Source organism: Myotis lucifugus, unplaced genomic scaffold, assembly GCF_000147115.1.
Source record: "Myotis lucifugus unplaced genomic scaffold, Myoluc2.0 scaffold_357, whole genome shotgun sequence".
Lineage (NCBI taxonomy): Eukaryota > Metazoa > Chordata > Mammalia > Chiroptera > Vespertilionidae > Myotis > Myotis lucifugus.
Genome location: NW_005871405.1, coordinates 489,424 through 503,343, shown reverse-complemented (window position 1 = coordinate 503,343; position 13,920 = coordinate 489,424). Strand labels below are relative to the sequence as shown.

At 37.7% G+C, this 13,920-nt stretch overlaps 1 protein-coding gene and 1 pseudogene across 1 annotated transcript in view; one reads left to right on the top strand and one right to left on the bottom strand.

Moving 5' to 3' along the window:
- PTCHD3 (patched domain containing 3) overlaps positions 1–9,063 on the top strand; it is an 83,685-nt gene extending 74,622 nt beyond the window's left edge. The window contains exons 7-8 of the mRNA XM_006101420.3: positions 4,398–4,543; positions 7,559–9,063. Coding sequence (XP_006101482.1) covers positions 4,398–4,543; positions 7,559–9,063 — 1,651 coding nt within the window. The remainder of the gene's footprint in view (positions 1–4,397; positions 4,544–7,558) is intronic.
- Positions 9,064–9,126: 63 nt separating this feature from the next.
- Positions 9,127–12,506, bottom strand: LOC102421712 (annotated as a pseudogene).
- Positions 12,507–13,920: the final 1,414 nt, after the last annotated feature.

Sequence of the window (13,920 nt, the reverse complement as noted above, 5' to 3'; positions counted from 1 at the left end):
CTGTGCTTTTGCTGCTATATCTAAGAATCCATTAGCAAGTCCAAGGTAATGCACATTTATCCTATGTTTTCTTCTAAGAGTTTATGGTTTTAGCTCTTATATTTAAGTTGTTGATCAATTTTAAATTATTTTTGTATATGGTGTGAAGTAAGGGTTCAACTCCTTTCTTGTACTTGTAGAAGAGCCATTTGATGAAGAAAAAATCAATTAGCTATATATACATGGGTTTATTTGTGCACTCTTAATTTTATTGCATTGGTCTATATGTCTTTCCATATGCCAATACCACACAATTTTGATTATTGTAGCTTTGTTAAAAGTTTTTAAATCAGGAAATTTCAGTCCTCCAACCTTCTTCTTTTTCAAGATTATTTTGGATATCCAAGGCCCCTTAAAATTTCATATAAAATTTGAGGGCTGACTTTTCCATTTATGAATAGAAAAAAAGGCCATTGGAATTTTAATAGAGATTATGTTGTATCTGTAATTGCTTTAGATGAGATTGACATTTTAACAATATTAAATCTACCTCCCCATGAACTAAGGAAATATTTTCATTGATTTGGGTCTTCTTTAGTTTCTTTCACCAATGTTTTATAGTTTTCAGTGTGCAAGCCTTTTACCTCCTGGGTCAAATTTATTCCTAAGTATTATTCTATTTTTTAAAAATATATTTTTATTGATTTAAGAGAGGAAGGGAGAAGGAGAGAGAAATGGAAACATTAATGATGAGAGCGAATCATTGATTGGCTGCCTCCTGCACACCCACCACTGGGGATCAAGACCTGAACCAGGCATGTGCCCTTAATCAGAATCAAACCTGGGACCCTTCAGTCCTCAGGTCAACGCTCTATGCACTGAGCCAAACCAGCTAGACCCTAAGTATTATTTTAGGCACTACTTAGATGGAACTGCTTTTGTAATTGGCTTTTGGGATTGTTTATTGCACATGGATAACAACAGAATTGATTTTTGTGTGTTGATTTTGTATCCTGTAGCTTTGCTGAATTTGTTTACTCTAGCATTTTTTTATGGATTCTTTGGAATTTTCACATATAGAATTGTGTAATCTGGGGGAAAAGTTAGTTACTCTTTTTCGTTTTCAATTTGGATTCCTTTTATTTCTATTTTTTGTCTAATTGCTGGCTAACACCACAATGTTAAATATCATTGGTGACAATGGGCATCCTTGTTTCTGGTCTTAGAGGGAAAGCATTCAGTTTTTCACAATTTAGTATGATGTTAGTTATACAAGAAGTCCTCTCTATTCCTTGGTTTTGGGTGTTGGATTTTGTCAAATGCCTTTTCTACATCTATTGAGATGATCATATGGTTTTTATTTTTTGTTCTATTAGTGTGGTGTATTACATTGATTTTCTTATGTTGAACTACTCTTGCATTCCTGGGATAAATCCCACTTGGTCTATAAGGTGTATAACCCTTTTAACATGCTATTGAATTGGCCTTGCTAGAATTGTGTTGAGGTCTTTTATGTCTATATTCATAAAGATATTGCTATGTAGTTTTCTTGTGATATCTTTGGATTAAATGTTCCAATCAAAATACATATGGTAGCTAAATGTATAAGAAAACATATGCTGTGTATCAGAGACTCACTTCAAATTGAAAGACATACACAGATTGAAAGTAAAACAGTGGGAAAAGATATTTCAAGAAAATAGAAACAAAATAAAAAAAGCTTAGGTAGCAATACTTATATCTGACAAAATAGATTTTAAAACAAAGACTATAAAAAGAAACAAAGAACCCAGCAATTCCATTTCTGGGTCCTCAAAACACTAAATCAAAAAGCACATGCATCCATATGTTCATTGAAGCATTACTTACAATAGCCAAAATATGGAAGCAACCTAAGGGCCTATCAATAGATGAATATATAAAGAACAAGTGGTGCATCTATACAATGGAATATGACCCAACCATCTATATATATAAAAGCCTAATATGCTAAGTGTCCGACCATTCAACCGTTCGTAACACGCAACTGGTTGGGTACTGACCACCAAGAGGAAGACACTCTGACCGGTAGGTTAGCTTGCTGCTGGGGTCTGGCCGATCGGGACTGGGCAAGACAGGCTGGACACACCCTGGAGTTCACCCACAGTCCCTCCCCAGCCCTAATCGTGCACTGGTGGAGTCCCTCGGCCTGGCCTGCATCCTCTCACAATCCAGGACCCCTGGGGGATGTCAGAGAACTGGTTTTGGCCTGATCCCCACAGGCCAGGCTGAGGGACCCCACTGGTGCATGAATTCGTGCACCGGGCCTCTAGTAAAAAATAATGAAATCTTGACATCTGTAACAACGCGTATGGACATAGAAGATATTGCGCTGAGTGAAATAAGTCATACAGAGAAAGAAAAGACAAATGCCATATGATTTCACTTACATGTAGAATCTAAAAAACAAAATAAACGAACAAGCAGAGCAGAATCAGACTCATAGATACAGAACATTTTGATGATTGACAGATGGGTGGGAGGTGAAGGGGATGGGTGGAATAGGTGAATGAATTAAGAAGTATAAATTTATAGTTACAGTCTAGTCATGGGGATGTTAAGTACAGTATAGAGAATATAGTCAATAACATTGTAATAAGTATGTATGGTGTGAGATGAGTTCTAGATTTAATGGGTGATCACTTTGTAAGTTATATAAATGTCTAATCATTTGGGTTCTACACCTAAAATGAATATATTTGTATGTCAAATATATTTTAAAATTTTTTTAAATATAATGAAAAATAAAATACAGCCATGTTGTAGAATGTTTTTTAATATAAGAAATTTCAGCTATTTTAATGTGGTATTGCCAGAAGAAGGTCTTTAATCATGTTCTTGCTGTTTTGGAATCAGTGGCTCTATTTCTATAGATCAGTGGTTCTCAACCTTCCTAATGTCGCGACCCTTTAATACAGTTCCTCATGTTGTGGTGACCCCCAATTTCATTGTTACAAACTGAACATAATTAAAGCATAGTGATTAATCACAGAAACAATATGTAATTATATATGTGTTTTCCGATGGTCTTAGGCGACCCCTGTGAAAGGGTCGTTCGACCCCCAAAGGGGTCGTGACTCACAGGTTGAGAACCACTGCTATAGATGACATTTCTAGTTTTCAAACGTAAGTTCTCTCTTCTACTAAAGATATCTAGAGGCAGTTATCAGTCATTTGTTTTGAAGCAGTTAACAACCAAGTAAAATATAAAACCAGAGATTGTTGTCAATATATTAAAATATGCTGTTGTGGTTGTTGGAGAGGTAAAGTATTGAATCCATACTTTAACACTTCGGTGTCGGGTGAATTTCCCGCCAAAATATAAGATGGCGCGTTAAAATGCCTATATCTTTTGAAGTATGGGTTCGATTGAAATGAAATATTTGGTAATACGCAGTTACAATCGGCCCGAGTTTACACGTTTCCCGCACTCCACCGCAAATCTATATGAACCGAGTTTAAGACGGCTCCCGCGGAGTACGCGCAATTCACGCGAGCCGACTTAACTCCTTTCCCGCAACCCAAGTTGCTGTGTATATCTCCCCATTTATGTTTGTCCAACAACAAAAAAAACAGACATTGGTTGTGTGATTCAAAAAAAAATTTTTTTGCATTTAGTAGCAACTTTTCTACAGCCCACTTCACCAATAGATGACAATCATGAAAATGTTTTAGAAGGAGGCTTTGCATAATCTTTGTTAACCACAATATATATTGACCTAGCTTTGAAATGCAGGAGCTATTTAAGACCTGATACAGGTGAGGCTTGCCCTCCACTTCTATTGTATTCCATCCACATCCCTTGAAAAACAGAGTGAAATGAACCACCTGCAGGGTTTTGGTGTAACTTTAAGGTTCTAAGATGCCAGCCAGTAGATGAGTGCTTATCTAACTATATAAGAATCACCCAGGGACCCTGGTCAGGTAGCTCAGTTGGTTAAGCATTGTCCCAGTACGCCAAAGTTGCAGGTTCCATCCCTAGTCTGGGCACATACAAAATCTACCAATGACTGCATAATAAGTAGGTAGAATAACAAATCCATCTCTCTCTCTCTTTCTCTCTCTCTCTCTCTCTCTCTCTCTCTCTCTCTCTCTCTCTCTCTTTTTCTCTTGCCCTCCCTCCCTCCTTTCCTCTCTCCTGCTACAATCAATAAATAAAAATCACCCAGGGAAGTTTGATAAAAGTAAAGATTTCCAACTTTTCTGCTTCCTCTTTTTTCCCCTTGCATAGTGCCAGGAACTTAAATGTCTCCAGCAGACAGGTTTAGGAATTATTGCCCAAGAGGTTTCTAAATACATGTCTAAGTCAAGACTGTTATGAATTGATGTAATTTTAGTACCATCACAAATTCCATGATTTTTTCCCTCCAAATTTACAGGTGTGACTGTGTACGAAACAAAATTTTTGTTGCAGTTTTTGGAGTGATTTCTACTGCCTTCGCAGTGTTGAGCGGCTTTGGCCTGATGTTGTTCATTGGGGTGCCATTTGTGACCATAATTAAAAATGCACCATTTCTTGTTCTAGGTGAGTAAAACAAAATGTGAGACTACACACTGAGTATTTGGGGCTATAGGATACCTAAGAAAGGAGCTTATTTTATATTAAGCAAAATAATTATGTTTAAGTTGCTCTACAGATCCAAAATAAGGTACCAGAAACAAGAAAATAACATTGAATTATGTATTTTTAGAGTTGAAAAAAGCAAGCACCCCAAGTGGAAGTACAAGGAACATGAACAGGCTGTACACACACATACACACCAAAAATTGAAAATATAAGAAAAAAATATTTGATTTCTCCATTAATCAAGGGATTCAAATTGAACCAAGAGTGAGATACCTCGTTTTCTTATTAGATTAATAAAAATTAGTAAGATTGAAGTTTTGGGTAAAATTGTGTACAAATGAGCACGCATATTTTGCTGGGGGAAATTTTAAATTGGGACACACTTTCTTTTAGTGCAACTTTGCAACAAATAAAAAATACTTAAAAATTTAAAGGGGGCCCTGCCAGTGTGGCTCAGTTGAGCATCAGCCTGTGAACCAGGAGGTCATGGTTCAATTCCCAGTCAGGGCACATGCCTGGGTTGCAGGCTCGATCCCCAGTAGGGGGCATGTAGGAGGCAGCTGATCAATGATTCTCTCTCATCATTGATATTTCTATGTCTTTCTCCTTCTCCCTTGCTCTCTGAAATCAATAAAAATATATTTTAATAAATATTTTAGAAGAAATACCTTTGATCTATCAATTACACTGCTAGGAATTTGTCCTGTTAATTGAACAATTGCTTGAAAAGTAGAACATGTTCATTTTGGTGTGATTTAGAATAGGAAAATATTGAAAACAACCTAATCCCATATCAAGATGGGATTGGTCAATTCAAATATAGCATATTAAAATTTTGAAATCATTTTCAGTCTTTAAAAAGAAGTAGACACATTAAATGAAAAATGAAATATTTCATTTAATGAAATATTAAATGAAAAAATACTGGTTATGAAATGAAATTTTGAAATAGAGTGGTACATTTGTATAGAGCAAATTCTGAATGGATAAACATCAAAATGTTAGCAGGAATTATCACAAGGATGGAATTACAGTCGCTTAAATTTTTTGTTTGTATTTCTCTGTAATTTCAGAATTTATTTTAGAGTAAGCATGAGAAAACAAAGGTATTTATATTTTGGAAAACAAGCAACTTGAAAGAAATGATATTTGGTTTCCTGGGGGAGATAGTGGATTAGCTATACACCGGAATTCAGCTTATTTATTCTAGCTCTTCAGTGCATACCTTCTTCCTATAGACCCACATTTAATCTCTCAATCTTCCCCACAGCCATAAATAAGTAAAGTGTGTATAACTGACTTAATATAAACCATTTTTTGTATAGTCTGTGTGTACATAGGAGTGTTTGTATGTGAGTGTGTTTGTGATTGCAGCAACTCAAAAACTGTATATGGACAATTTCTTAACAGTGTCCTACAAATAATAAAACTAGTTTGTTGGTTTTTGTCTTTTATTTTTTTTATTGATTTCAGAGAGGAAGGGAGAATGAGATAGAAACATCAATAATGAGAGAGAATCATTGATTGGCTGCCTCCTGCACACTCCCCATGGGGGATCAGGCCTGCAACCCAGGCAAGTGCCCTGACCGGGAATCAAACTGTGACCTCCTGTTTCAGAGGTCGACGCTCAACCATTGAGCCATGGTGGCTGGGCAAAAACCAGATTTTAGATACCTAATAAATATCAATGAGTTCATTCTTGGTTATTTTAATGTAGGTACTTCTACCTCGATTATACCCATAGAACATCTGAATTAGAGGCAGACTTGCAATCTCCATTGCAATCCATGCAATCCATAGAGATGATCCCCCAAAATTTAAATTAAGATCAGCATTTTACTTCCAAGAACTGACTGTATGATTGCTCTAGTAGAAAGTGTGAGGAAGTAAAATGTATCTGCAGCATGCTCATGCTTTCTTTCTAATCCCCTTTCTTCTTTATAGTCCTGCTTTCCCAGTCTTTAATGACAATTTCAAAGTCTCCTTTATTTCAAACCAATCATGAAATGTCAGTGTAGAAAAGAACTAATCACCTAGTAGGCGTTAATATGTAAAGGATCCTTGATATTTATTTTGGGACAGTACTTTCATTTTAATGAGAGAAGACCTTAAACTGGGCAAGTGAAGTTTGAATGATAGCATTCTGTCTATCAAAAACAGACCATCAAAAACAGACCAGCAGGAAAACTGTGTGTGTGTGTTTGTGTGTGTGTGTCTATAAACTATGTGGTGCCTCTCAAATGATACCACATTGATAGCTAGATGCTTACTGTAGAACAGGTAAATCCAACTTATATTTTAAGCAACAGAATGATTGCTCATTGTGTTTGTGCATTAGTTTGAAACGACTTATGAGAGAAAATGGTTTCTCAAGTAATCTATCAAAATCAAAGATTCATTGCTAACCCTGCTTCCACTAACAACCAGTCAACCAGGTTTCCTGACTCATCATTGAAACTCCTTAAATGAAGATTAGGAGTAGAATATATTGTGCTATGTCCAAAGAATAGGAGTATGTACAAAGCACAGAGTTATTACAGAAGAAGGAGTGATGAATTCTGTTGTGGATTCAGAGGCAATGAGAGAAAGTAGCATCAAAGCACAGATTGGGCAAGGTAAATAAGACCTGAAAGAAATGGAAAAATAAGATGGTTTGAATTGATCTATTGATCTATTTGAATTTTTAAAATAAGTTTTCATTGACTTCAAAGAGAGAGTAAAGGAGAAGGGGGGAGAGAGAGAGAGAGAGAGAGAGAGAGAGATGTGAGAGCACAACATTGATCCATCACCTCCTGCACACCTCCTACTGGGGATCAGCCTGTAACCTAGGCATGTGCCCTGACAGGGAATCGAACCAGTGACCTGTAGGTGCACGGGATTACACTCAACCAACTAAGCCACGTGGGCCAGGGTGATCTGTTTAATTTTTTAATAGAAATTAATATTTATGATGATTGTTTCTTTTATTAACAGGTGTTGGGGTCGATGACATGTTTATTATGATTTCCGGCTGGCAGAAGACCAAACTCGTGAATAGCATAAGACATCGTTTGTCCAGGACCTATTCAAAAGTGGCAGTGTCCATTACAATCACCACTGTCACTAACATCCTGGCCTTCTATACGGGAATTATGACCTCCTTCAGATCTATACAGTACTTTTGCATCTATACAGGAACAACCCTGTTCTTTTGTTATTTGTATACCATCACCTGTTTTGGAGCAGTTTTGGCCCTGGATGGTAAAAGAGAAGTAGCCTGTCTACGTTGGTTAAAAAAGCCAGATATGGCTGACAAGAAATGTTCCTCATTAAAAAGATGCTGCTGTCTCCCATTTGATTCTCTCCCAGATGAACTGGAAACTGATATTCATCCAATGAATTTGTTCTTTAGAGACTATTTTGGTCCTTTTCTCACAAGCACTAAGACCAAGTTGTTTGTAGTGCTTCTGTACATATCGTACCTCATAAGTAGTATATATGGATGTTTCCAAGTGCAGGAAGGTTTAGACCTTCGAAATTTGGCAAGTGACGATTCCTACATTACACCATATTTTGATGTAGAGGAAGGTCATTTTCCACGTTACGGTCCCAAGGTTATGGTTATTGTTACTGAAACTCTTGACTACTGGGATAAAAATGCTAGGCAAAAATTGGAAAAATGTCTGGTAGATTTTGAAAACAATGGCTATGTAGATAAAGCTCTTACCGAGTTTTGGTTACGAGAATATGTGCAATATATGAAAGATAAAAAGCAAGATATAAATGATAAGAATACTTTTATGAAGAGTATTTCCAGTTTTTTTGTGGATTTTCCACATTTTAAGTATGATGTTAATATTTCATCATCACATGAAATCATTTCTTCCCGTGCCTTCATTCAGACCATGGATATTTCTACTTCAACCAAGAAGAAGAAGATGTTAATCCAGTTCCGAGACTTGGCCAAAAATTGTGAAATTCCCCTAATGGTGTATAACCCAGCATTCATATATTTTGATCAGTATACTGCAATAATAGAAAACACTATTCGAAATGTCATTGTGGCATCAGCAGCTATGTTTGTTGTTTCCTTATTGTTAATTCCTCACCCACTGTGCTCCTTGTGGGTAACTTTTGCTATTGGTTCTGTTATTGTAGGAGTAACAGGTTTCATGGCATTCTGGAAGGTCAATCTTGATTCCATATCCATGATTAATCTTGTCATTTGTATAGGCTTTTCTTTTGATTTCTCTGCACACATTTCCTATGCATTTGTTTCCAGTTCTCAGCCCTCAGTAAATCTAAGAACAATTGAGGCATTGTATATGCTAGGCTACCCTGTGTTACAAAGTGCAATTTCAACAGTAATAGGGGTGTCTGTCTTATCTGCAGCCAAAGCATACATCTTCAGGACATTTTTTAAGATTATGTTTCTTGTTATGGTATTTGGGGCTGCTCATGGTCTAATTTTCATTCCAGTATTCTTAACCTTTATTTGAAGGTTTGTTTGAATATCCACTAGCAAATTAAAGACCAATTATAGAATTCCTGATTGCCCCAACTCAATCTGATAAAATGCACTAGTAACAAAAGTCAACAAACTAAAAACAAAGACACATTTCCTTGAATTGAAAATCCCATTTAAAAATGTTATTTAAAATATCCTGAGAAAAATTCATTAGTCTTTCATTAAAATATCTTTACTAAATTAGAAATTGTTGTCATCTTTATTATAATCTATGCACAATGAAGTATAAAGTATAAATTTCCAGGGTTTTTTTTCCCATTTATTCATCATTACAAGTTCATGCTTGGAATTCAAGTGTTTTATATATTGTATCATAAATGGAATTTTTTTTTAATCCTCACCCGAGGATATTTTTTCCATTGACTTTTAGAGAGAGTGAAAGGGGGGGAGGGGGAGAGACAGAAAGAGAGAAATACTGATGTGAAAGAGACACATCAATTGGTTGCCTCCCACATGTGTCCTGACTAGGACCAGGGATTGAGCCTGCAACCTAGGTATGTGCCCTTGACTGGAATGGAACCCGGGACCCCTCAGTCCACAGGCTGACATTCTATCCACTGAGCCAAACCGGCTGGGGAAATATTATTTTTATTGTACTTCCTATATGTATCATTATGTAAAAGTTTAATTTACGTATTCTCCAAGTCTGGGGCTATTCTATGTGTTTTCTTAATGGTATTATAATGAACTGAAGTTTTTAAAGTTTTGAAATCCAATTTATCTTCTTTTATGTTTTTGATTAGTGTTTTCAGTGTCCTCTCTAAGAAATGTTTGTTTATTCCAAGATTAGAAAATATTCATCTGTCTGGCGTAGGTAAAGGTGGTGCTCCACCTCCTCCCACAACCACATCAAAATTACAACTACACTATACAACAACCATCATTCAGAATCTCCTGAAATCAAGCTGAATGGAAGTCCTACAACTATGAAATTAAAGAAGAAGCCACATCAAATCTGGTAGGTGGGGCGGAGACGCGGACGGGCTGGTCCCACTCCCACACATGGTAGGTAATAACCTTGAGGGATATCTTGGCTGTGAAGGTCCCTGCTGAAGGTCCCTGCTGAGGGTAAAGCCCCCCCCCCCCCCCACAGCTCAGGGTTTCAGTACAGGGTTTCAGTGCCAAGAACAGAAGTCCCATAACTTGTGGTTGTAAAAACCAGCATGGATTGAAGCTGAGGGAGGCTGAGACTGCTGGGATCCCAGGCAGTTCCTCTTAAAGGGTCCACATATGGACTTATTTGGACTCACTCCCTCTGAGCTCCAGCTCAAAGGCAGCAGCTTAAAAGGCATGAGAGACATATGGGAAGGAAGTGAATTGTTTGGCATCAGGGTGAAAGCTAGAGGGGCAGCCTTCTCCCAGACAGGAGTGCTTGTAGAGGCTATTTTTTCTGAGCCCTTTACCCTCAGAGCCAGCAGATGGGTGCCATGTCTGAGACTCTATTAATATGGCTCATACTGTTTGCAACCCATCTCCCCCCCCCCCAGTAATTTTGAGACCCTGCCCCACCCAATTTTCAGGCCCACCCAAGCTATTTCCAGTGGCTTTATCATAGGAATACCCTGGCTCAGGCTTCAGATTTTTCTAAAATCTCTCAGACAAGTAGCATCTGGCCTCAGCAAACCCCATACCTCTCATTAAGTGGTCCCAGGCCTGGCACTAGCAGCAGCCAGCCTTGGTTCACAGCTTGGCCTTGCCTGGGTACCTCTAAGCCCAGCACAAGAAGTAGCCATCCACAGACCACTTTGTAACTTAGGCCTGGTGGCCCCAGGCAGAACACAGGCAGTGACTGATGTTGGCCTGCACCTTCTGGGAGGCCCCAGAGCCAGTACAACCAGTGGAAAACTTCAGACCATGTTGAAGCACCATCATTCAACCACCTCTGACACATTCAAGGGGTGGACTCAGTGGTTACCAGAGCCCTACTGCAGTAAGTCTTGCTTTGTGTGGTGGGCCCCTGCACAGCTGATCCTCCAAGGTGGTCACAGGTAGGTGGTCAGTGATCAAAGCCAGTCCTTGATGGGCCAAGAGCAATCAAGACTCAATTACAACAGAAGGGTACACAGCCCACAAGAGGGGCACACCTCATATTCCCAGCTGGGGTGATCAGGGAGGACCCTACAGGACATCTACTACATTAGGCCATGCTGCTAAGCCTAGGAGATGTAGCAGCTCTACCTCATACATAGAAACAAAAAAAAGCAGAGAGGCGGCCAAAATGAGCAATAAATATTTTCTTAAAATTAAAACCAGCAAAAGACATCAAGAAAAATGTAAAAGAAATTTGAACCAATAATGCCAAACTCATACTAGCAATAGAAATACCAAGAGCATCTGATTTAAGAGCTCCAATAGATACTTCCAATCCAACCAAACCAAAAAGAAGGGGTTGAAAAATATCCTAATCAAATGCAATAATTTTTTGGACTCCAATCTTATCTTTGGTCATTCCTCCAATGAAAGTCAACATTAGTATACATAATCCTCCAGCTCCGAGTATACTGATGCTATTGCTGACTAAGACGGCAGAAACACACAAACCCAAAATAAGGCATGCTCTCTTCATTGGAAGATTTGTTTGATCTTCATTTGGAAAATATCAAAGAAAAATTCCCAAAAATGTTCCTAGTAGCGCACCAATAATTACATTCTGAAAAGAAGTTAGGAAATTATGAAGCAGGGGTCCTCAAACTATGGACCGCGGGCCACATGCAGCCCGCCAAAAACATTTATCCAGCCCTCCGGGTGTTTTTGCCGCCGCTGCCTGTTGCTTAGCAGCCGACTAGTTTTTTTTTTAAACTATAGTCTGGCCCTCCAATGGTCTGAGGGACAGTGAACTGGCCTGCTGTTTAAAAAGTTTGAGGACCCCTGTTATGAAGTATGCCACCCGTGGAGAAGATATGCTCATGAATGTACTAAATCCAGTGATAGCGACGATGTCATCCACACTGCTAGCAGCCACTAGTAAGGTTGGAATGCCTTTCTCAATGCCATATCCTTCTTCTTGCAAATGTAGCATGGAAGGAACAACAACAGCTGGAGAGACAGCACCTACCACAAAACCTAAAAGAAATCCCCATTCCCAGGGAAAATTCATAAGGAAGTGGAAAATAACAGCAGTCGAACATGCCTCCATGAGACAATCTTAAACAAACTCTCTTCAAACACTTCAAAGCCTGCGGATCGAGTCCAAGTCCAGCTTTTATTAGGAAAGGGTAAGGGCAGTATTTCTTAAAGTTGAAGACCACTTGTTACTAATATGGATGCACTCACTGAATATGGAGCATTCCTAATGGTAAAACCAGACAATAACATCCCAAGAAGAGATGGAAGTGGAGGCATTGAAGGTATTCTAATGACTTCCAAAAGTTTGCCCCCAATTAGGGAACAAAAAAAGACAATGAATAGTCCAAATTAATTTTCATCAGGGTAATGGTCAGGGCTTGAGATTGACCAGATTGCAAACCATAGGATAAAAAGTAAAACTCCATTGGTAATACAGTTCTTCAATCGTCCTTGTGGAGGACAAGTACTTTTTGTTACCTGTGGTTTTGTTTTCTCTGTTCCTGAGAAAACCATTTCCTTCATTTCTTCGTCTTCTCCAGTATTATCATCTTTGAGGATCTATAATTCCTTTAGATCTATAACGCTCCACCCTGGCGCCCAGCAACCATAGCACACTCTGCGTGAGGCCGGAGGGTAAAATACTCGCTGAAAGGTTATGTTAAATGGATTAAATACTCCTATCAAATTATGTATGATAAATGAATTTATAAGAAAACAAGATTCTTACATATATGCTGTTTACAATAGACTCACTTCAGATTAAAAAACATACACTGACTGAAAGTAAAGGGATAGAAAAAGATATGAAAATGGAAACGGGGATAGGATTACTTATACTAGAAAAAATAGACTTTGAAATAAAGGCTATAATAAGAGACAAAGAACGACCCAGCAATTCCACTTTTGGGTGTTTTCTGATAAAACCCAAAACATTAATTCAAAAAGACATATGCATCCATATGTTCACTGCAATATTATTTACAATAACCAAGATATGGAAGCAACTTAAGTGTCCATCAATAGATGAATAATGCAGTGGTGAATATATACAATGGAATATGACTTAGCCATAAAAAAAGAATGAAATCTTGCATTTGCAATAACATGGACCTGGAGGGTACTATGTTAAGTGAAATAAATCATACAAAAGACAAATACCACATGATTTCTTTTGTATGCTGAATCTAAAAAAAAACACACACACACAAAACAACAAATGAGCAAACAAAGCAGAAACAAACTCATAAATTCAGAGGACATTTTGATAGTTTGCCAGATAAGAGGGATGTTAAGGGGATGGGTGAAAAGGAGGAAAGGATTAAGGAGCACAAATTGGTAGTTACAAAATAGTCATGGGGATGTAAAGTATAGCATAGAGAATATAGTCTATAATACTGTAATAACTATGTATGGTATCAGCAGGTACTAAGTTTATTGGGGTGATCACTATGTTATAGAAATGTCTAATCACTGCATTGTACATCTGAAACTACAATATTATTGTATATTAACTATAATTGAAAAACAAAAATTATTTTTTAAAAAAGTCTGTTGGAGGATAGTAAATTCTGTTTGTGTCTGTTTTAAACAGTTCCCTTCCTGATGGTCTGCCCTATGATTTTCAGACTTGCCTAGCCAATTCTGACAATTGTATAAACCAACTCTTTGCAATAAAGCTCTTAATGTATATTTCCTAGTGATTTCGTTTCTCTGGTTGAGGCATGACTAATATATATGTATATCTCAGTATAACATATATATG